Source organism: Penicillium soppii (genome assembly GCF_028829465.1).
Source record: "Penicillium soppii strain IBT 18220 chromosome Unknown utg000001l, whole genome shotgun sequence".
Classification (NCBI taxonomy): Eukaryota; Fungi; Ascomycota; class Eurotiomycetes; order Eurotiales; family Aspergillaceae; genus Penicillium; species Penicillium soppii.
Window position 1 is genome coordinate 3044849 of NW_026643231.1, and position 22468 is coordinate 3067316.

The window sequence follows — 22468 nt, forward strand, 5'->3', positions numbered from 1 at the left end:
CCTACCCATACCCATTCTAAAGTTTATGCTTCTTCTCACCAGAGGCCAACTTCCTAAACTCCTCCTGTGGATACCCGGCCATGAAGCGCTCCAGCCCCGCAAAAGCCTCATACCCATTCTGGCGATCCAAAAGCTCCCGCTCAGGCCGGCGCACCAGCTCCTTAATCCCCAGCAGACTAGACTGGTTCAAATGTGTGCCAAGACGATCCTCCACCTCCTCCAGCACCTTCTTCAGGAATCCATCCGAGTCCTCCTTGTTGCCAGAAGGCGCAGCAATAACCTTATTCACGAAGCCAGCTGCAACGAGCTCGTCACAGGTAATCCGCTTGCTCATGATGAGCGCCTCGTTCGCCTTGGCGATACCAAGCCGTTCGACGAATGCGCGACTCGCGCCGCCTTCGGCTACGAGGCCCAGCGAGGAAAATGGTGTCAGGATGAATGTGTGCGGGGCGGCGTAGATGAAGTCTGCGTGCGCGACTAGGGCGGCGGAGAGGCCAACGGCGGGACCGTTCAGGGCGACCACGAGGATCTTGGAGTGATTGTAGAATGTGCGGGTCACGTCGACATTGTTCGCGACGAAGCCTTTGACTAGTTCGCGGCGGACGTTGGTGCTCAGATCGCCGCTGCCAGGTCGGGTGCTAGTTACGTCGGCACCACTGCTTGTAGGTTAGATGGGTTGGGTCTTTTTGTGGGCATGTGGTAGCTCACGCAGAGAAGAATCGGCCTGTGCCTGTTAGGACGGTAATGAAGATTTCTTTACGCTGGTCGATTTCACGTAGGCGCTCGGCGAGAAGGTAGTATAGGTCTTGGTTGAGAGCATTTAGCTTGTCTGGGCGGTTGAGGGTCACGATCGCTACGCGATCTTGGTAGCTAACTGTGACGAGTTGCTCGTTTGACATTTTGAAATGGTAATGGTTGTATCAATGAATGGAGGTAAAAAAATTGAGTATATTATTGAGGAATGAAGTAATTTATTAGTGGATCTAATGCATACATAAAATCGAGAGGCATCTAACTGTTATGCGGGGAGCCGAGGCACCGAGGCAGCCTTTCACCGACGAACAAGACAAACAGGACAAACAGGACAAATCTGTGGCCTGAACTCTCAGGGTTGAATCTGTTCGTTTTACATTTATTATTTTGTCTTCTACATCAATAGTGAAGTGAGTGAGTGAGTGTATATTATCTCTTCGATATTCTGCTGCAGGTGGAGTCGAGATCTGTTCACCTGGTGTTTATCTTGAGCGCTATCTACATCTGCTTCAATATTTATCTATATCCCCGTTGTCTATTTCTTCTGACTTAGTTTCAACTTACTTTTTCTCATCATAAATTTCATTCACTTATTCCTTTACTTCCTCCTTTACCCATTTACTGGGGTTTAGAAGGCCATAGATCAAGCCACCAGTCACCCATATGCAGATACCCTTAACTTCAACCCTGGCCAACGACCGGCTCGAGAAGCCAGAACAAAACGCATCCTTGACGGAGCATACATCCAATTTATTTTGTGATGACAAAGCTTTCTGACATGTTCCAAAAGGCGAGAAACGCTGGCAATCTACCGCCAACGATAGTGTGATGACTCAGGTCAGAGATTAGCCGCAGGATCTAGGGATCGATGTAAGTGTTCGGTTTTGCGTTAAGTATACGGGCCTAAAGGCGCAGAATATCACTTTCGCGACGCAAAGCTCGATAATGCCTACCAGGGCATCAGCGAGAATAAGGATCTTCCCCCAGGCAAGAAGAACATGGCAATGTCTATCGACGACTGCGAACGCATTCAGGCCATCAAGAGCGTACAGTCAGAGTAGAAAACACACCTCAACGAAAGATCTGGTCGTCGAAACACCTATCCACGCCCTCAAATTGGGCAAAGTGGAACTGCTCAGACTGTAATTCGACGTCCAAGACGCAAGACACATGCTAGGGCTTCAGAGCCACATCGAACATTGTCATAAACAGAGCGCGAGCACAGAAGCCGGGGAAAAAGGCGTTAGAGTGCGAACGGTACGGTCAGAAGTTGAGCAATGTCATCCTCGTTGAGCCGTTTTAATGATTGACACAGAATTGATCTCGAGGGGTCAAGACACCAGCCATTCGAACCGACAGATGTTCAGTCAAATTCGGAATAGTTCTAACTCGTTCCGGGCATATATGTCAAATATCGCAACATCACGAAACCCCGCCCACTATAGGGGCCTGGGCGTATTCCAACTGATACGAGATTTTCGGCTTCAGGTGCTGGATTTAACAGAGACAAGGCCTCTCACTCATTGGGGTCAAAATTCAGACAATCGACCCCTCGCGCAGGATCCTAAATCTCAATCCAAGGCCCCTTTCACAAATCGAAAGCCTCACTCTGCTTTTGCTCTTCCCTACCTCTCGCTTCTCACTTAATTACTTCTGGATTGCTTCTTTGCCTGATATGGAGCTGGTGGGTACTGGCTTTCCCCTTATAACACCTCGATGGACAAGAAACATTGAACGTGCACTTAGCTCCTGACTAAAGTGGATGAAGCCAAGTTTCCACATAGATCACACAAGACTAGTGGCATAAAATCAAATAATCAAAACGTGGGTTAGCAAATGCCACCCCAATATGATATGGAGCTCAAATTCGAGTGTACATAGTATCCTACGAAATGTCCTCGAGATGTATATATCTCCGGAGCATTCACGTCATTCTGCGCTGACAATGCGCGTGTCTTCTGCAAAGCGAGTCAGTAGCGATCTTCCACGGGAGTTGGAATCAATGTTATTGAAGTTATCGTCGTGCATGGGTGAGGCCGGCGCCACGCAACTGCGCGCTATATCGCTTCGACAGGTATCAATCTGGAAGAGACTCAACCCTAGGAGGTCACCCAATGGGAACATGTGCTGAGGCAATCACCACAGAACTGCAGAAAAACTGTCGTGTGTTGTTCGATTACCCTGTCCCATCGACCTGCGGGAACTCGTAGGATCGACCTCTCTGATGAGCGCGATAACAACACGAATGAACTTGGCTGGTTTCAGATTCGCAAAACAGACTCTTGCCGCAGAAGGGAAAGAAGATAGGAATCGAGATCGATACTCTTAAGCAAGAGGAGAATATCCTGCTTATGAATAATTCTCTTAGTCCATGAACTCCTGAGACTAGACAGGGGTAGATTGGCCGCAGCGGGAGATAGATCCAAAGCGCGAGGACTGTCCAAATGATGCAGACATCTCGACTCCGCCGTCTGACCCGCTTCCATTACGGCCGGCATGCGGGTATGTTAATATAGTGTGATCGTGATATTGCGCAGAAGGGACAAATAACTAATGAATCCCCTGGATCCGCTTTGCTTCCAGTATAAAGTCAAGATGCTCGCCGGCGCTTATTATTCAAATTATTCCGTGTTCCCATTCGCCGAGGATGCGCGACACTTCCTTGAACGAAACAGGCTTCGTAAGGAACATGCTGGCACCCGCGTCCATCGCCTTGGACTCATGAGTTGGGCTGGTGAGTCCAGTGAAAGCGATAATGTGTGATCGCTCGCTTCCTCCCCGTCCCTGTTCAATAGCTCGGATGGCGCGCGTTGCTTCAAATCCGTCCATTACGGGCATCGACATGTCCATGAAAATGATGTCGTAGCCACCTGACATTCTCTCAACCAGAGTGACGGCTGTTTGGCCGTCCTCTGCTGTGTCCAAGACGGGGACGTTTCGTTTTTTGAGGTAGGTGGCTAATAGCTTGAGGTTGATTAAGTTGTCGTCAACTACTAAGATTCGAGGTCTTTCTTGCGATGTTGGTGTGTCAACAATGGCCGGGGTAGTGGAGGAAGCAGACGAAGGCAAAGAGATGTGGGACCATGTGCCACTCGATGAAGGGGTAGAGAGATCCGCTGTCTTGGGACTTAGCACAGAAACACTACGCTTCCTGCCCTCCTTATTGCTTGCTTTCGGGATTGACATGGGATTGAAATATTCTTCTGATAACCCTCGCGGTTTTGCTGCCAAGGCATCCTTGAATTTCAGGGCTGGTTCTGTAAGCTTAGGTCGTTCCGGGACAACGAAGTCTGGTTGAAGTCTTTTTGATTTTGACGTAGATGCTTGTCTCAAACCAAGACAACCCAAGATGCCTCTTGCAAGCTTTTGTGGCCCGCAGGATCCTCGAATAATTGCCACGGAGTCAGAAAGATGCGACCACCGGACGTGGGGGTCGCCTTGGCTGCTCGACTCGTTGCAAAAGATGAGCAAGCCTGGCAATGACGCAGGGAAGCCTTGCACCTTGCTTGTAGAAAGGGTTTTCTCGCTTGCAAATAGAATATCTATATCCTTGTCGAAACAAGACACAAGCTGCAAGCCGTACCAATCTGTGATATAGCGAGAGATGGAGGACCAGAACGGATACGTTTCCAGACGGGCGTAATCAATCCCCCAAATGGCCGCGCGTTTCCCCTTGAGATCCTTTCGGTCCAGCTTGGAAGACAGCATGGGTTGTTCCTTTTCAGAGTCTTTCGCTTGGGGTATTGCACTGAGAATTTCCCCTCCAACAGGACGCTCGAAAGGAAGCAATATCCTAACTGTAGTCCCTTCTCCAACTATGCTTTGAATGCTAATCTTTCCGTGGAGCGCCCTCACAATACCGCGGACAATGGACAACCCGAGTCCAGTGCCGACTGATAGCGAATTCTCTTGTGCGAATGGGGTGTATAGGCGCTTCTGGAGGTATTCGCTTGAGATACCCTTGCCCGTATCTGACACGGTTAATGTCACCATATCCTGCAGGCCCTGGCGGCGAGGACGGCCTTTAGACATTTCAGTGGCTTTCAGACTAACGGAAATCAGACCCTTCTCGGTGTACTTTAAAGAGTTTCCTAAAAGATTCATAATCAACCGCCTCAAGGAGCCCGGCTGAACTTGGTACATCCAGTCGTTGTCAGCAATGTCGACGACCAACTCGACCTCTGAGCTGGAAACAGTGTCTTCGTCATCTGTTTGTGGATTTGAGACAGATCTTTGTGAAACGATGACGGGACGGTCAGTCGAGGGTGTCGATCTTCGCATATGGACGTGCCCCAGAGCCACGCTATCGACAACATCCTCGATCAAGGTGGCCACATCTGCTGGAACGAGCGTGTCAAGTCGCGGGGCGTCGTCAGTGGGCTTTGCTTTCCAAGGATCCTTGCCCTTTTTGAATCTCCTCTTCGATCTCTCCAACGACATGATTTTGCTGAAATCTAGGACCTGATTCATGGTATCCAGAAGAGTACGACCACAAGAGTTTATCGTCTCGAGAACGGAGCTTTGGAAATTATCCAAACTGGTGTCTGCCAAAAACTCAGCGGCGGCTAGAACACCATGCAAGGGACTGCGCAGTTCATGGGAAATGCTACTGATGAAATCTCCCTTTTGGCGGTCCGCGATCACAGATTCAACACGGCTATACTCAGTCATGATGGATGAAGCGAAGGCGAAAATTGAGCTTAGATCAACGGCTCGACTAAACACTCGTGTCGGATGAGGAGTCCAGCAGAAACATCCCGCAAACCATTGCGAGTCCGTGCCGTTCCATAGTGGGACGAATGCTACCTGACATGCATCAGGAAAATAGGCATTCAAGCTTGCTGTCTCGGAGGTTTTAAACCTCCTGCTCTGCTTTTGTGATCCATCTAGGGATATCTCTTCGTCGGAAGTGGATAGAGTTCCATCATGGCGGAATGACCAAAGTCTGCCCTTAGGGTAACGGCGTGTCAACCGATTCAAGAAGCCATGGTCAAGATCAACAGCTGGATTTGTCTCTGGAGAGACTATCTGGCTTGATAGAGGATCATCTCTGGTAGAAAGCGCAAGGACCGGTGCCCGATTTTTGAACTCGTCAAACCCGCGTTGGCTATCTTTGAAATTTTCCGACGAGTCCTCACTGGTTCCCATGAACATCACACCACCAGCACCATCCAAGTCCAGGCTTTGCCGCAAAAGATTCGCGGCTCGTTGAAAAAGCCAGTGCTTGCTGCTCGTGGATGATTCTGACGAGCTGCGGTCACTCTGTCGCAAGCTAGGTAATGATCTTGTGGGACTCCCAGGAACACCTATCTCCGATCGGTCGTTAGAATGTGCGCTAGAAGGTCGCGTTTCGTCATACCCTAGGGGTGCGTCACTGATTGCAGCCCATGTAGAATAAGGGTCTTGCTCGGTGTCTTGATGACTCATGGGACTCATGGAACGACTGCTCCCAAAGGTAGGCGGGGACCCAGAACGTGAACTATCGGAGCTACCTGACCGATATGACTTTGGGGCATTATCGGCGAAGCTCGAGTTGCCATCGACGAAAAGATGGAGACCGTGCGAAAGCCTTGAAGCGCGTCGCCCTTCTGTAGCTTGTCGACTGACCTGCAGATAATCCATGACTAGCGCTGCCACTGTTGTTAATGCATCTTTCTCATCGACAGATAGCCCCTCGCGGGGTTCAGAATCCAAAACAAAGAGACATCCTAGATTAATACCACTGTCGCTTGTCAGGGGCGTTCCGGCATAGAAACGAGAATGCGGCTCTCCTGTCACAAAGGGCAAATATTTGAAACGGTCCTCTTTTTCAAGGTCGTTGACAACGAAAAATGGATCGTTTTTATCCTGCGGGTCTGCACCGATCGCAACTGTTTCCTGATGAAGTGAACCAAATTAGCCTGGCGACGATTCAAACATAAACTAAACATACATGGCATATATTCCAAGAGTTTGTTAGTGTAGATGTTCCGACGAAAAGTCCATCCCCCTCTGCCGAAACTTCAGAGTTACTGATCTTGGTAGTTTTTGTTGCTTCAGCCAATACGAACTGGGAGTCATGATTCAATATACTGAAAATGTCAACTCTATTTGCAGGCTCTAAGGAAAGGAAAAGTAGTACGTGATGAAAGCACGTTGTGCATTCAAACGTAGAGCAGCCAGCTGTGCGAAAGAAGTCAACGTCGTATTCGGACTGATTTGAGCGGTCGCATTAATTGTAATGGGTGTTTCTAAATTTGAATCGTAGGAGGCAACCGAAGCTGAAGCACTGGTAAAATCCACCGAAGAATGATGATCCCCAAATGAAGGCCACGTCGTGTTAAGTGCGGCTGGATTTGCGGGCTGAAAGTAACGATAGACTTCACGAGATTGACGGTCTGCTTCGTAGGCACGAAGGATGTCGTTATGTGAATTATCCATTGTGTAGATTATGTAGGGGGTGGGCTCGGAGTGAGCAATGTTTAAAGACGGTTGGCAAACAGCACCAGACAACCTTGGCGCTAACTAGTTAGCGAGCAGATCGAGGTATCAGCCACATTACATCATAATTCAAGTTTTGTTTCATGGAAATGTCCAAATTGCACACCGTTCACATGTGGTGTCGATCGCAAAATTAACCCTAAATCACGTACAATAGTACAATATGTAGTACTTGTCATTATCTTCCATTGGATCAACGATTTTGATATAGTTGACTTCCCCATCTTTGGCAAAATAAGCTATTTAGGACATCTTTTGCTGAAGGAATTTTTCCATAAACCATTTGATTGGTGGGTTGACTACCCAGTCCAGATCAGCTTGCCCCTTGCGACTAACATTATGATTGGTTCGTTCCTCATTCTCGCTGAATTGGGTACCACGTACATATGATATGCACTGGATTTGCAACTGTATGCTGCGGTGTTCTTCCACTCTGGACTGTTAAATCTTTCCACCCACACGATCACCAGCAACAAAGCGCCGATTTTAGGCTCTTTTGCCTCCTCCATAAATTGAGATAAAAAACATTTCTTAATCTTTTTGATATGAATTATTATCTTAAATCTAGAGTTAGATATGGAACAATTATATCCGTCAGGATTTTTGGTATGGAGCTGCCAATTTCCAACAGTTTGCTAAAGATTCTGGCCAAGGGTTAACTATGGGGCTACAAATTATCTAATCGAGATTCACTGCCAGGTGTCACATTTAGATTTTGATCAGTTAACCACTCAACAGCCATACAATGAAATCAGTCAAAAATGAATATTTTATTAATCTGATACCCATCTATTTTCTTTAGCATTATTATTGATATTTTTTATTTTTTATTTTATTAATTCGAGCAGAAAGACAGACCTCAAAAAGGCACTTTTTGCTGGTGATATATGTATTGTGGCTCTAAGCTTGATGCTCTGATACGAGCGAGTAATGATAAAATATAGGCCAAGAAGAAATTGATAACTTTAAAGACATCTAAGACTAAATAATAAAATTATCGACAGCTAGTGAGTTACTGACAGCGAAAAGTTTAATTAAAGGGATGTCCCTACAGCAGTTTTTAGCGACACATGCGACAACACATGTATCATTGGTTCTTGTTCCACTGCCATATCCTCCGCCTTCATCCCGAGGTCTGGATCTTGTGAGATTTGGAAATAAATAAGAAGGAAAAACACTACGAGGGTTATCAAGGTATTATCGAAAATATGCATTCAAACATTCATATGTTGATAATATTATACCAACTACATAGTCATGTTATGTACGGAGTAGGCAGTAGGCAATTAGGGCTTGATATTATTGCGAGTGAACAGACTCTGCCGGAAAAAGTCTGATTTTTCTCACCAGCCAATCAAAAGTATTTTCCAGTTGGTCACTATAGTTAACCATACAGCCCCATGTCAAATCTTTGGGTCGCCCACACAATCTAGACGGGCCTCTGCCGCAGAACTCACAACCTACCCTTGATACCCAGGAGGCCATCAACCTCCAAAATCTCGTGGATATCGCAAAGCAAACATGGCCTGGGAACAACAACCACTCCCGACAAGCGACTGTCTTGCGTCGACTGAGATTCCAGAGTGGGCCGCAGGCGGCAGCACTGTGACGACGGGATCTGCGATCCCCAACGCTGCGCTACCGCAGATGGCGATCAATGTCAATCCTACTGTGCCACCGACAGCAACAATCGTGTTTCCAAATGCCAGGGTCGAGATCCCGCGTCAGCAGTCCCGTGTCATCCGCTCCCTTCGACGGGTTCCCCGCGCATGCCACTCTTGTCGACAGCGTAAGATAAAATGCAGCGGCGAGACCCCGATATGTCGGAAATGCTCCGAGTTGGGTGTCAGCTGCGATTATCCTGCAGGATGGAAGGAGAGAAAAACAAGGTGGGTTTAGGAACATCTTTTTGCATAGAGATTCAAGCTCAAGGCTAGGTGGCATCGATAGGCAACTTGAAGAGCTTGCTAAGAAAACGCAAGATTATGAAATCTTTTTGGAGACTTTGGGGGGTACGGTTGCAGATTCGGCCGCGGACAAAATCCGCAGGTTGTTAGAAAAGGTTTGTTTCTCTTTTGTCTAGGGTCATTCAAGGGCGATATAGCTGACGTTCTCCACAAGTATAACTCGAAGAAAGATCAGTCTTCAGGGGATGCATCATCCTCACAATCACCCATCCCGCCCTTCGGGGTGACCGATCACATAGAAGAGGATTTTAATCGATGTGAGGGCTCAAGAGCAACTGGGTTTGTGGGAAAGTGTTCACCAATACACTGGATCCAAGATCTCGAAAGAGACCATGAGCAACGCTCTCATTTCGAGGGCAGCCAGAAAGAAGAGAACAAGGTGCCCTTCCATGCGGTAAATTTCCATCTCGATGACCTAACAATTCTTCCATCGTGTCCGGTCGAGGCATATACTATGCCCCCACGGCATCTAGCCGATCAACTTTTCGAAACTTACCTAAACACGGTCCATTCTTCATTTCCCATTCTCAACCGAACTTTACTGAGAGCCCAATATCGAACCTTTTTCGATACTGGGTCTCGACCGTGTGATAAGTGGCTCGCTATTCTCAACCTCGTCTTTGCTATTGGGGCCTACTATGCCCATGTCGTTGATGCACCTTGGCGTGGAGATCACGACGACCACCTTATATATTTGACTCGGGCGAGAGTCCTCAGCTTGAACAGTGATGCGCTATTTGACCACGCAGATCTCCAGCAGGTCCAGGTAGAAGGCTTGACTGCGTTTTATCTCCTTTCATCACACCAAATAAATCGGTGAGTCCAGCAGTCCAATCCTACGAACCAGTCAGCCACTAACTTATTCGCACAGAGCGTGGCGAACACTGGCTTTGGCAATGCGGTCCGCAGTCGCCCTCGGCCTCAATTTAAAAAATACCTCCGAAACAATATCAAGTGTCTCCAAGGAAGCCCGCTACCGTCTCTGGTGGTGTCTATATACAATCGAGCACACGCTAGGTATCATGACAGGACGGGCTACCTGCCTTGTGGACCGGTCATACACAACACCGTTACCACTCCCATTTGAAGACGATCAACTACGAGTCCCGGAAGCCGCCGAGGTCCTCCACGACTCAACAATCCGAGACGAGCGGATCAATAATGTCATGACGAGTTCGCGAATTATTTATACGCCACTACATCCACTGAATGGCGAGGACGGTCAATATCACTCTGCAGTACAGGACAAACTATGGCTCAAAAGCCTGCAGATCAATTCCGGGCTTTACTATCTTTATCGCTGCGATCTCACGGTCATCGCGCAAGAAATTGTCAGAGAGTTATATTCAAGTGATAACATGGCTTTGGAGAAGGAACTCGAGCAGCGGGTTGGTGATCTGAGAACCAAGCTTGAGATATGGCGCTTGAATCTTCCACCAGAATTTGATTTTGCTCAAGAGCAAACCGAGCACTCTGCCTGGCTTCGCTGCAGATTGTCACTGGCGTTCCAATACCACAGTGCCCGGATTATACTCGGCAGATCATGTCTCTACCGCCACGAAGCGAATCAAACAGGCCCTGTAGATAAGACAGACTTCAGCCACGAGATGGCCGTGCTATGTCTTGAATCTGCTAAATGCATACTTGGCCTTCTCCCAGATGAGCCGGACGTGAAGCAGCTGTACGAAGTTGGGCCCTGGTGGTGTGTCCTGCATCACTTCATGCAGACGACAACAATACTACTGCTGATGCTGTCTTTCGGGAGCTTCCATGGGCTCGATGAAGAAAGAATAATCATGGGACTAGTGGAAAAGTCTTTGCGGTGGCTATTTGTGATGTCTGGACAATGTATGGCCTCGCAGCGCGCATGGCAGCTTTGTGATCGCGCTTTTCGCAACCTGGCTGAATCATGATACTAATCAATCATCCAACATGGCGGATGCTCAGCCAGTAATTGCCGATTTCTCCTTGCCTGCCGTATTAATATATGAAGTGAGTTATTCCCTTCGATTTGGATGCTCACAAGGTGTTGTGATTTCCGAAAGCAAATTATCACGATAACATAAGAGAATCCGATAACAAGAAGGATATAAATGCGGAAATATCTTACTGCAATGACACAAAGAAGAATTATTGTCAATCCAAGAGGTTGAAATGCTTGTCTACGAGTCAAAGCTGTGTTACAGAGGACTAACGCTGAAGTTGATGGTGTTGGGCTCCTGCCTGCGCATTCGCCTCATCGTTGAAAAGCCCCCTAGGTCTATCTTATATTTACTGTGGTCTGCGAACAAGAAGAGTTTCCGACACCAAACCCCACCAGCTGGAACCCGCGCGGAATCCGCGGATTCCGATGCTTGGCTTGCCGGCTATTTTAAGTCGGCGATTCCACAGTTAGCATCGTCAACCTGTTTCTCGGCGCTTCGGCCCTCAAACACGTTTCGGTGCAATTCATGCCTAATTAGTAACTAAAAAACGGGTGTAGGGCTTATCAATATTGTTTTTCGTTGTTCTAGCGCTTCTTCGGGCATGGTACCAGCTCTAACCCTGGGTGAAATACACAACCCAAACCCATACTTTCTTACGACGCAGGTAGTACAATAAGATCAAATTTTACTTACCTTCTTTTGTCTTTTCTTTTCTACATACTGTCTCTGACCTCGCTTTTGTTCTTGTATTCCATGCCATGTTCTCCAATCTAAGCCTTGGACGTGTGCCAATTGAAGTGCAAATCAATCTTGCTCAACGTGATTCATTCTATACCAACCAAAGCTGCGTATCTGGCGATATAGTTCTGGATGCGAAATGCTCAGTGAACATCACAACTATTGTCGTCACTCTCTCCGGGGCGGCAATATCTAGACTGGGATCACAAGGCAGCTCTGAGATTCACCAGGTACAAGCTTACATATTACCTCAATCGACAAAGTGTTTAACTTACATTTTTAGCTCTTCCAAAGGACGCAGAGGATCTTTCCTCCAGAGATTTTGTCCGAAAAGCGCCCCCGATCTGATGTGACGGCTGGCAGAGGGAGGCATATCTTTCCATTTTCAGCCACGGTATCTCGTCATCAAATCGAATTTCTGCTCTATACGGTATTGGATGCTAATCTATCCCAAATTCAGTTTCCAGGCACTTCAGAGTGCTACAGGACGACTATTGGCGGAAAGAGAAAGAATTCAATATATCCTGCAGCCCGGCAAAGAAAGTTGAAGGACATTCACTTACTGAGACCATTACCCCCTTCAGTTGGCGACGCGGGATCGAATGCGGAAATCAAGTATTTTCTAGAGGTGGTCATCACAGGGAATGGCATTCCCAAAGGGTGCAGTAAATCAGTTGAGTGTTCCTTACCCACGGCAAAGTAGCTCTTTTTCACGTTGTTGACTGTTTTTCAATAGAGACGCGAGATACTATTCTGCCCTTTAGTCAGATCTATTCCCACAAGAGATGCATATCAAGCAAGCCAATCTGTTGGCTTTCATAGGGAAATCACTGGTCCTCCAGAACCCCTTCTATGGCAGATCGACACGGAGCTATTAAATGGGCACTTTATTTTGTCCGGGCATCCTGTCCCACTGAGGATTAGTATCACAAAGCTTTATCAACAGAGCTGCCAAGTTTTGCTCCAAGAGTTTCAAACTATGTTGATTGAGACAACGCAGATCCAAGTTCATGGATCTGTAAGGGCCGCCAGTCACTGCTGGATGGTTCAAACGGTGGTCAATTTGAAGCAAGAACTATGTTTTCATAACGAGCCTGCCGGTACCACCATCGAAGTCCCGAAGGCAATGTGGGCTTCGCATCCTGTACCTTTGGCGCTTTCTCCAAGTTTCGAAACGTGCAATATCAAACGCAGCTACCAGTTGGTATTGCGCCTGGGATTCCAGAACGGGATGTCTAGAGTGAGTCATACAGATATTCCCTAGTTGTTTCCTTTAGTGCTCTTTGCCTGGGAAAGAATGGCTAACGTTCATGTATTAGTGTCGAGTGTTGGTTCGCGAGTTCCAGTTTCCTGTTCACATTATGGCCACACAAGCTCCAGATCTACACCGATTGTCGAGACATAGGCCGGTAGACGCGCTCATCGCTAGTTCCGAGTCAAATCTCGACACAGAGGATCATAGCGAAGAAAGTTTTGGTCTAAGTTAGCTGTCTTAAGACATCAAATGCATGTTGTTTTGGAACTTCTGAAAGCTTCAAGACCAAGGTACGGCCTGAGGCACAGCCGATGGCCAAGGTCGTTCCTGACGTAACCCACGAGCCTGCCGAGTGTGGCCGGTATTTCGGGGGAAGCCACAGATACTCTTACTTTTTATAGATCATACAGGAAAAGTCCCTTTTGATAGGCCATATTCTATCTGCTTAAGGGGTCGTGGGGACGGAAGGACTAGGAGAAGTCGCATTGGATTCACTGGGCTCTAGCTCGAATGAGCCAGTGGCAGTATGCCAAGGATCCAAATTCTCTTGTTGAAGCCGGTCACGTCTAGAAGGAAATATCATAAGGCGTGTTCATGCAATTACCGGTCGCCGTGTTCCAGATCTTGACTGTTCTATCCGCTGACTTTGATGTGAGTTCATTTCAATCCAGGGACCAGACAATCGACCATAGCATACCACGATGTCCCGAGATCGTTGGTATGCACTGTTCAGTTGCAAGGTCCCGGATCTTGACTGTTCCATCCTCGGAAGCTGATGTGAATCGACGTGACCGAGCCACAATGTTGTTCGCGCGTTTCACTGAGTTCCTCCGGCGTTGATGAGCAATTTTCAGTCTCTAGGTCCCAGATCTTGATAGTTTTATCGTTCGCCGATGATGCGAGTCCGCTTCCATCCTGCGACCAAGCAATTGACTGGACTAGATCAGTATGTTCCTTAAGCACTGATATACAATCTCCCGTGTTCGGATCCCAGACCCTAACTGTTTTATCATCTGAAGTTGATGCGAGTCAACTTCCATCCTGCGACCACACAGTTAACGTAACTCGACCACGGTGTCCTTTTAGTTCTGATATATAACTGTCAGTTGTCGGATTCCAAATCCTAATCGGTTGATCATGCGACACCAGTGCAAGTCCACTCCCGTCCTGCGCCGCAAAGGGCAAGGATCAGATGGCTGAAGTGGTCCGTGTATTTCTATGTGTTTGACAGAAAAGAGGCCCGCAATCAGTACACAGAGCAGAGTACATGTAAGAGCAAGGAAGATCTCAGTCCAGTATAACACAATTGATTTCAAATAGATAAACCCTAATCCTAATCGCAACAGACGCTGACAAGCGAAACAAAATCAAACAAAAACTTTTGGGGCCAAGAGGGGTATTCACAAATGCGACAATTGTCTTGCATCACGAAAAAACACAAGATGATGTACATGAAGTCGTTTCTGAGGGTCGTAGGTCATTGAGAGGAACAAGGGGCTGTCGTTTATTGTTTGTTTGAAGGGGCGTAGGAAGGAGGGGATAGAGGTGAGTGAGAGAGGGGAGAGGACGGAATGTCTCGTAGATGGTGAGTGGAAAGAAAATGAAAGTGAAAAGATGATAATGAGACGTTGACATGGTAGATTTTTGTTTGAGAAGAGATCAGCGGGACCAGCGCGAGAAATCCAGATTTTGGAGGATGTTCGTGTCTGCGGCTGCATTCCATTCCGCAGCAAAATCAGTTTGGATCGGAGCACGCGAGGGCAGCTCCTCAGAGAAGATGTTCGCCTTCGTGTTTCGCCGCTGCCCGGGATAAGCACCTTCAGCAGCCCCGAACGCTTGAGCTTGTGCTGTGAGAGCACGCTCGCGGACCTTCTTGATTTCTCGCAGGCGAGTGCGCCAGGACGAAGTATGCTCGCCGCCCTTGTTATTCCAGACAAGAGAGAAAACGGACGCATTGAGAGCGAGAATGCGGACGAAGGCTGCCAAGTTCTTGCCGGAAATGATCTTAGGTGTTGCGGCGGGCGAGACGTCTGGGAAACCGGGCTTGCTGATGACTTGCACGCTGTAGTACAGCTTTTGCGGGTCATTTTCGCCCTTGGTATTGCCACTTTCGTCGTAAGCGATCCGAGATGATGGGGTAATGACAATGTTGATGGAGTTGAACTCGGAGGGAATTGTGTCAAAATTGAAAGGTAAGTTGGAGCGGTTGAACACAATGGTGACGTGGTTGTTGCCGATGTTTCGCTTTTTGTTGACACAAGCTGGATCACGTTCAAAGTTTGTAGGCATCATTGTTGCCACGTGGTACACAATCTCAGTGACACGATCGCGCCAAGCATAAGTGTATTCTCCATCTGTGTCGGCATACAATCCTTGCGGGTTGAATTGGGGATTTCTGAGCGACACCTTAGTTCCTAATCCAGATAGCAAGTGCTCATAATCGACAGAACCACTAATGTTGGCTAAAATATCTGCCTCCTTTGTCTGGCCATTGCCGATATAAACAATGCCGATTCGGTGGCCATCAACAATGTCGATTCGATCAAAGTTAGCGATGGCACGTCGGGTGATGTCGTCCTCAGGAACGGGGATAGGTTGCATGACCGTAGGCGTGGGGAATGCAGTAGCAGTCAATTGAAGCATGATGTGACTTGGAAGGACAGCGGTTGGCAGGAAGTCGGCATGCATGTGAGCATCGGGTGTTGCAGGAACTTGATGAGGGAGGACTGGGGCCGTTCGTTGCTGGTAGACGGAATAGGTGGTACCGGAAGCCTGGCGCTTTGTGATTTGAGACAAACCAGATACCCCAGCACATTCAACGGTGACAAGACTCATACCCACAACCCAGGACTTCTTGGAAACGGGACCATCATCGGGTGAAGGAGGGAAAGTCTCAAATGGGATAGTCTCTCCAAGGTCTGAGTAAGCCACTCGCTGCATGAGATCGATCAAGACCTGACTTTGTTCCTCAACCACTTCCTTGCCGTGTTCGTCGTGGTAGATGAACCTGCTTGTGATCCAATTCACATGCTTGGGCCGATCCTGAAGCTTCAGAGACAGAAACCAGAATATCATGACATGGTAAGTGAGATTGGCGATGTACTTGGCCATGCCATCTTGCGAGGACTCCATAGCTTCAGCTGCATGGGCAGCAATCTCCTTTGAACCAGCGCTCAATCTAGACTGAGGAGAAGTTGACTGGGCCGACTGAGAGACTCGTAGAGCTGCTTCAGAGGCTCTGTACCGTTGCTCTCTAGAGGTCTGCAAAAAGCGGATGCAGATACCGAACACTGTTCGAATTTCCTCTTCGCGCAAGTTGACATAGACATCAGGTAGTCGCGCAAGAAGAGCCAGGAACTCCAAGATGTGAACAGCCACATTTGACATGGTAATCACCTTCGACATTCGATCAAGAATGCTGGTCAGTGATTTCGTCACCGACATAGGGATTTCATAGCAGCAGAGTGATAGTGCTTGTATACAACCACGGGATGTACCGCCCCATGAACCGATGATGCCTTGCATGAACGCTCGGACGAGATCATCTTCTTCGCTCTTGGCAAAGTGGTCATGGTAGCTGACGAGCATGCAAAGCGCATCAAAGATGCAAGCCGCTACATCGCTCTTTTTCAAACCCGTAGTCTCCGGTGGCTCATGGAAGGTTCCGTTCTTGACCTGATCACAAAGAATGCTGCGCAGGAGCGTGACCTGAGGAATAGCATCCTTGAAGAAGTCTTTGTTGCCAAGTTGAGGACCAAGATGAGTAAGGACATAGCTGTAGACATCCCAATCAGGCTCTCGCTGCAGCAGGGTAATTACAACCTCAAGCCACATCTTAACTTTCAAAAGCCTTGTGGTTGACAATTCTAGTGGCGTCGATTCGGTCTGCTCAGTTGGCTCGCCGGGACTTGCTACCTCGGGTTGAGCGTGGGCAAAAACCACAGGGCTGGACTCTCCAGGGGGCTGTTCAGGAAGCGCCTGGGGCAAAGCATGTGTCCACACGGGTGCCGTCAACTTCGACCCGCGAGCCGAGATAGAACCACGAGGAGCGGTTTTTGAAAGAGAATTGGAAGCAGTATCTCTCGCTGTAAGCTTTGCAGTTGGCGAGACAGGTTGGTTGTCGTGCTGAGGGATGTCGCGGGTAGGGCTATCGCTAGGGGCTTGTAGTTTGGAGCCACCGTCCAGATTGCGGCCTAGGACGTTCATCAAGAAGTCACTCTCCGATGTTGAGATAACTGTGACTGCACCGGCTGAGTCACAACGTAGACGGAAGAGCAGCTTCAGAACAGTGAGACGAGCGTCTGTCGGCCGCTGAGGAGATTGCGCGATTTCTAAAAGTGCCTCAAAGGCCATGATAGCTTTAGCCGAAGAAAGGTTCAAAGCTCGGAGCATCATCTTCACGAGGCCGACGGAGCAGACGTTTGTCAAGCTGAGCTCCAACACACTTGTTGTCGAGGTTCGACGCGAAGATGCGTAGCTTGAAGAAGCTTCTCGCGGTTCCTCTTTGTTCAAGTCCTTCTGCATTGGTGCGCCAATTTTGCTGACTAGCAACTTGAATGTATCGTCATCACTGAATTGTGTCGCCGGCTCGGTCAACAACGAGACCAGCGATTCCAAGAAGAGAAGGTCGTGCTCTGAAGAGAAATCCTTCAACAAAAGACCCAAGAGTCCGTGCTCCTGAGAGAATATCTCAGCTTCATGTCCGGCCAAAGCTTCTTTCAATGTGTCCAAAGCCAGAATGCGGATATCTGAACTTTGCTTTCGGGGTTGAACAAAACACTCGATCAATTCTCGGCAATGTTGAGCCCATGTCGAATCCTGAGAGGGGTAGCAGAGCTTGTCTTGTCTCATTAAATTGATAATAAGCTCGGCCTGTGGAGGCTCGAGATGCTGGTGGATCTTCATGAAGAATCTGACTGCGTGCTGCTTCTGGTCGTTGTTAAGCTGTCCCCATTGTGATTCAATAAGAGAGGCTATGCGAATGAGATTCGCCAATATATAAGATTTGGTTTCATCGTGGCTAGGTTTGGGTTGGGAGCTGGTGGAAGAAGTCGGAGATCCCACCGGATCCTCCCCAATTCGGCGCGTGCAAATTATGAGAAGATCGGCGAATGATTTCCAATCTTGATCCAGAGCAACGCGAACATAGTCTCCTTCCAGAATATTCAGAGACAAGTCCAAGAGGTCAGCATCGACTCGGCTGTCATCCTTTTGGGCAATGACGTGCATTGACTCTATCAATTGATCGAATGGAAGCTGTGGCATGCCATCTTGCCCATATGCACGAAGGAAGTCGGAGAAGACGTAGAGGGTACCACGGAGCACATTGAGGTTCCGAGTTTGTTCCGCAGCACATGATTCTCTCAGAAACTCATGTAGAGTATTGACCATTTCTGCCTGCCTTCTGGACTTGGCCAAGCTCCGCACTGCGCGTGAGGTGGGCCCAGAAAGAGACTTGACGGACGCATGGATGCTGCAAAGGACCTCCAAAAGAGTAGCAAAACTTGCGTCGGGAACATCAGCGTACACAATGACAGCGTCAAACACAGCCAAAGAATTTTTTATGTCAGCTGCGACGCTGGTTCTCCGACAAGTAGTGAATGTTTCCATAAGCAGCAGTTCAATTTCCTCCTCGGTTGGCTGTTTTCGCTGCAAGGTTATCAAGTCCACTGCGAACTGGAACAGCTCTCCTAGCATTGCCTCGTCATGGGTCATCCCATGTTGCTTGGTGGGTTTGACCTTCTTGGCTTTTGACCTTGCTGCCGCAATTGTGTCATAAAGAGGAAGGATCCAAGAAGAAATGATATGGAGAATTGAGGAACCAGTGAAATCCAATTTCCTGCCATGGTCGGACAAGGAGATGAGTGACTGCACACGCGCAGCAATGACATCGGGCTCAGTTGGGGCTGCTATAGATTCGAAAACCATGCGTCTGGCTGCTGGCGAGAGATCTTGGCGGGTTGCGATCGCCTCTAATAATTTGGCTCCACCTTTCTGGGCTTCCAAAGAACTTTCATGGTGCAAAAGATACTCGGCGGTCTCCCATAGTACCACGGACTGTTCGGAGCTAAACCATGGCAATGTTTTTGATAAAAGCTCCGCTTCCTCGATGGCCTGGTTCAAATTTTGCCTTTGCGACAAAACTTGAAGTGACACATCAAAATCCGGGGCACTTGGGGCGTCCGAGGAACTCGACACTACACTACCGCGATGCATTGATTCGAGCCCGTGTATGACCCGGCTGGTTCCGCGACAGTCAGAGTGAGATGCTAAGTCGTTATTGTTGGAAACTGGAGAGTGCGATTTGGGTCGACCGACACCTAGATTCTTGAAGACATCTGCGAAACTTGTTGACGAGGGTTTATGTTGAGAGACTGGTGGAGCATCGTCGGGAGACATCCGCTCAATGACAGAGCTCAAGTGTGCAGGGGGGAATGCGGTGTCTCAACTATACCATTACCAAGTTAGTGCCGGTATTGCATCATCTGGGCGATATGAAGAGATGAACAACTATGTGTCTTTCAACTTCAAGCAGGCCATACCTTTTACAAATAGTAAATGAATACCTTTAACCACATGGGCGGCTCCTATGATAGCGAATTGTACATGCGGGGACAGCGACGATGCCTGGGGAGCTGCGAGAGTGGATATCCGGGTGATCGATATCGAAACGTTAAACAGCTTTGATCGGCAATGAGGGAGGAATTGTGCTAGGCTCAAGTGGTAGGATGATGAATATCAATGGAGCCAGTACTCCACTAGGCCGATGACACAAGCAAGTGATGTGATAGGGACTGAGGGGGAGATCGGAGGAGTGACATTTTGGGGTATCCCAGCCCAAGTCGCCTGATACACTTACCGCCCGGCAAAAAATGGCGGTAAGATGGATGAAATTGAGACTGGACCAATCAATATGAAGATGGTGAATATAAATATCAGTAGCTAGTTCGGGATGTACATGTTGAAGAAAGACAGTGTGTCCATAATTTATACATTCTACTTGTTATATCTAATGCATGAGCTTCAGGTACTATTTTGTCATCTGATATACATTTTTCAGCATAGAAAAATTGTATCACATGATCTAGACTACACCGCCCAGTCCCACCGGCAAAAAAGTCAACGAAAAAAAGGCAAAAAAACCAGCCAAAGTGGGGGGCGGTAAAGGCAGCCGATTTGAAGCTTTGGAAAAAAACCAATTTCCTTCCTTTCTTCCCCCTTGGCAGAAGCCAGGAACGGCACCCTACATTTCTTTCTTTTCCTCGATATATTGGTAGAAATTGGGATTCCTGCAATAACATTCAAATCTCATTCTTGTCATATCTTTCTTTTCATCCGCCACCATGAAGTACGTCGTGGTTTCTGGAGGTATTTGTTCCTGAGTCAATCCTTCGATGAGCAATAACTTACACATTCGTACAGGTGTCATCAGTGGCATCGGGAAGGGCGTAATTGGTACATATCTCTGAATTGACGAAAGAAGAGTTCACTCGGTCTAACCTTTTCTGCAGCCTCGAGTACCGGTCTGCTGCTGAAGACTCAGGGTGCCCGAGTCACCTGTATCAAGATTGATCCTTATATGAATGTTGATGCGGGAACCATGGCCCCCACCGAGTATGTGAATTCTCATCTCTGATCTCTGATCCTTATTCCTGATATATATCTCTCAGACACGGAGAGGTGTTCGTTTTGAACGATGGCGGTGAGGCGGATCTCGATCTTGGAAACTACGAGCGGTAAGTTTATCTTGTTGGGTCTTAGTGCGATAAATCAAGAACTAATGAATTCATATCTAGATACCTCGGAATCACCCTTGGAAGAGATAACAATATCACAACCGGAAAGGTCTACAAGCATGTGATCGAAAAGGAGCGCCGCGGTGACTACCTTGGACGCACAGTGCAGATTGTCCCTCACTTGACCGATGCCATTCAAGATTGGATTGAACGTGTGGCCAGAACCCCCGCAGACGACACCAATGAGGAGCCCGATGTCTGTGTTATCGAGCTCGGTGGTACTCTTGGTGACATTGAGAGTGCTCCTTTCGTTGAGGCTCTCCGTCAGCTGCGTCGTCGCGCTGGAAAGGACAACTTTGTCCAGATCCACGTTTCCCTAGTTCCGGTCATTCATGATGAATTGAAGACCAAGCCCACTCAGCAGGCTATCCGGGACGCTCGCTCAGCTGGTATGAGCCCGGATCTCATTGCTTGCCGTTGCGAGAAGCCTCTTGACAAGGCTACCACCGATAAGATCGCTATGTTCTGTCAGGTCGAGCCAGAGCAGGTGATTGGCGTGCACAATGTCAGCTCGACCTACCACGTTCCCATGCTTCTCGAGCAACAAGGTTTCCTCGGTGTTCTGAGTGATCTTCTCGCCATGAAAAAGGTGGAGATCCCTCAGGCTCAGTTTGCCAAGGGTCAGTCCACTTGGAAACAGTGGAAGACTCTTACTACTGCACAAGAACACACCTTTGAAACCGTCAACATTGCTCTTGTTGGCAAGTATGTCAGCCTGCATGACTCTTACTTGTCCGTCATCAAGTCTCTGGAGCACGCATGCATGGCTTCCCGCCGCAAACTCAACATCATCTGGGTCGATGCCTCTCACCTCGAACAAGAGTGGGAGGAGACCAACTCCAAGGAGTACCACAAGGCCTGGTATGATGTTCACACTGCTAACGGTATCTTGGTCCCTGGAGGTTTCGGTACCCGTGGCACCCTTGGAATGATTCGCGCTGCAGAGCACGCCCGCACTAAGAACAAGCCATACCTCGGTATCTGTCTGGGTATGCAAATTGCTGTGATTGAATACGCTCGCAACGTTCTCGGTATCGAGGGTGCCCACTCAGTCGAGCTCGATGAGCGTACCTCTGACCCTATCGTGGTGTACATGCCCGAAATTGACCGTGCCAACCTTGGTGGTACCATGCGTCTGGGTTCCCGTCCCACTATTTTCCAAGAAAACTCCGAATGGTCTAAGCTCCGCTCTCTCTACGGGTTGGACCGTGCCTCCGTCGATGAGCGTCACCGTCACCGTTACGAGGTTAACCCCGAATATATTGAGAGGCTCCAGGCGGCCGGTCTTCACTTCATCGGTAAGGATGACCAAGGTGAGCGCATGGAGATTGTTGAACTCAAAGAGCACCCCTGGTTCGTTGGTGTTCAATTCCACCCTGAGTACATTTCTCGTGTGCTGTCGCCTAGCAAGCCCTTCCTTGGATTTGTTTCCGCTGCTGCCGGTGTCTTCAACCAAGTCCAAGCTCTGTCCCTGGCCAAGGAGCAGGAGGTGGCTAACGGCGTTAGCAACATTGTTATCTAAGCATTCATGGTTCCCTAGTTGCTGGTTCCATA

At 48.3% G+C, this 22468-nt stretch overlaps 7 protein-coding genes across 7 annotated transcripts; 3 read left to right on the forward strand and 4 right to left on the reverse strand.

Annotated features, from left to right (window-relative positions):
- Positions 1 to 16: 16 nt before the first annotated feature.
- N7529_001155 (dodecenoyl-CoA isomerase) lies at positions 17 to 899 on the reverse strand (the record flags this gene model as incomplete). The annotated part of the gene is made up of 2 exons (XM_057236686.1): positions 17 to 656; positions 709 to 899. The coding sequence occupies 2 exons, from the start codon at positions 897 to 899 to the stop codon at positions 17 to 19; spliced, it is 831 nt and encodes a 276-aa protein (XP_057103489.1).
- A 2470-nt stretch (positions 900 to 3369) lies between these two features.
- N7529_001156 (GAF domain-containing hybrid sensor histidine kinase/response regulator) lies at positions 3370 to 7173 on the reverse strand (the record flags this gene model as incomplete). Its single annotated transcript, XM_057236687.1, has 3 exons — positions 3370 to 6630; positions 6686 to 6824; positions 6875 to 7173. 3 exons carry the CDS (start codon positions 7171 to 7173, stop codon positions 3370 to 3372), a joined length of 3699 nt encoding a protein of 1232 aa, XP_057103490.1.
- A 1581-nt stretch (positions 7174 to 8754) lies between these two features.
- Positions 8755 to 11113, forward strand: N7529_001157 (uncharacterized protein; the record flags this gene model as incomplete). The annotated part of the gene is made up of 4 exons (XM_057236688.1): positions 8755 to 9122; positions 9184 to 9295; positions 9355 to 10016; positions 10072 to 11113. 4 exons carry the CDS (start codon positions 8755 to 8757, stop codon positions 11111 to 11113), a joined length of 2184 nt encoding a protein of 727 aa, XP_057103491.1.
- Positions 11114 to 12842: 1729 nt separating this feature from the next.
- N7529_001158 (uncharacterized protein) lies at positions 12843 to 13350 on the forward strand (the record flags this gene model as incomplete). The annotated part of the gene is made up of 2 exons (XM_057236689.1): positions 12843 to 13103; positions 13183 to 13350. The coding sequence occupies 2 exons, from the start codon at positions 12843 to 12845 to the stop codon at positions 13348 to 13350; spliced, it is 429 nt and encodes a 142-aa protein (XP_057103492.1).
- A 213-nt stretch (positions 13351 to 13563) lies between these two features.
- On the reverse strand, positions 13564 to 14285 carry N7529_001159 (WD40 repeat domain-containing protein; the record flags this gene model as incomplete). The annotated part of the gene is made up of 5 exons (XM_057236690.1): positions 13564 to 13684; positions 13723 to 13741; positions 13816 to 13890; positions 13940 to 14119; positions 14153 to 14285. Coding segments are annotated over 5 exons (528 nt in total), but the record flags the coding sequence as incomplete, so codon positions are not given.
- Positions 14286 to 14777: 492 nt separating this feature from the next.
- N7529_001160 (putative GTPase activating protein (Tsc2)) lies at positions 14778 to 19517 on the reverse strand (the record flags this gene model as incomplete). The annotated part of the gene is made up of 1 exon (XM_057236691.1): positions 14778 to 19517. The coding sequence occupies one exon, from the start codon at positions 19515 to 19517 to the stop codon at positions 14778 to 14780; it is 4740 nt and encodes a 1579-aa protein (XP_057103494.1).
- Positions 19518 to 20461: 944 nt separating this feature from the next.
- On the forward strand, positions 20462 to 22436 carry N7529_001161 (putative CTP synthase; the record flags this gene model as incomplete). The annotated part of the gene is made up of 5 exons (XM_057236692.1): positions 20462 to 20486; positions 20541 to 20573; positions 20630 to 20732; positions 20789 to 20854; positions 20915 to 22436. 5 exons carry the CDS (start codon positions 20462 to 20464, stop codon positions 22434 to 22436), a joined length of 1749 nt encoding a protein of 582 aa, XP_057103495.1.
- Between the last annotated feature and the right edge of the window lie 32 nt (positions 22437 to 22468).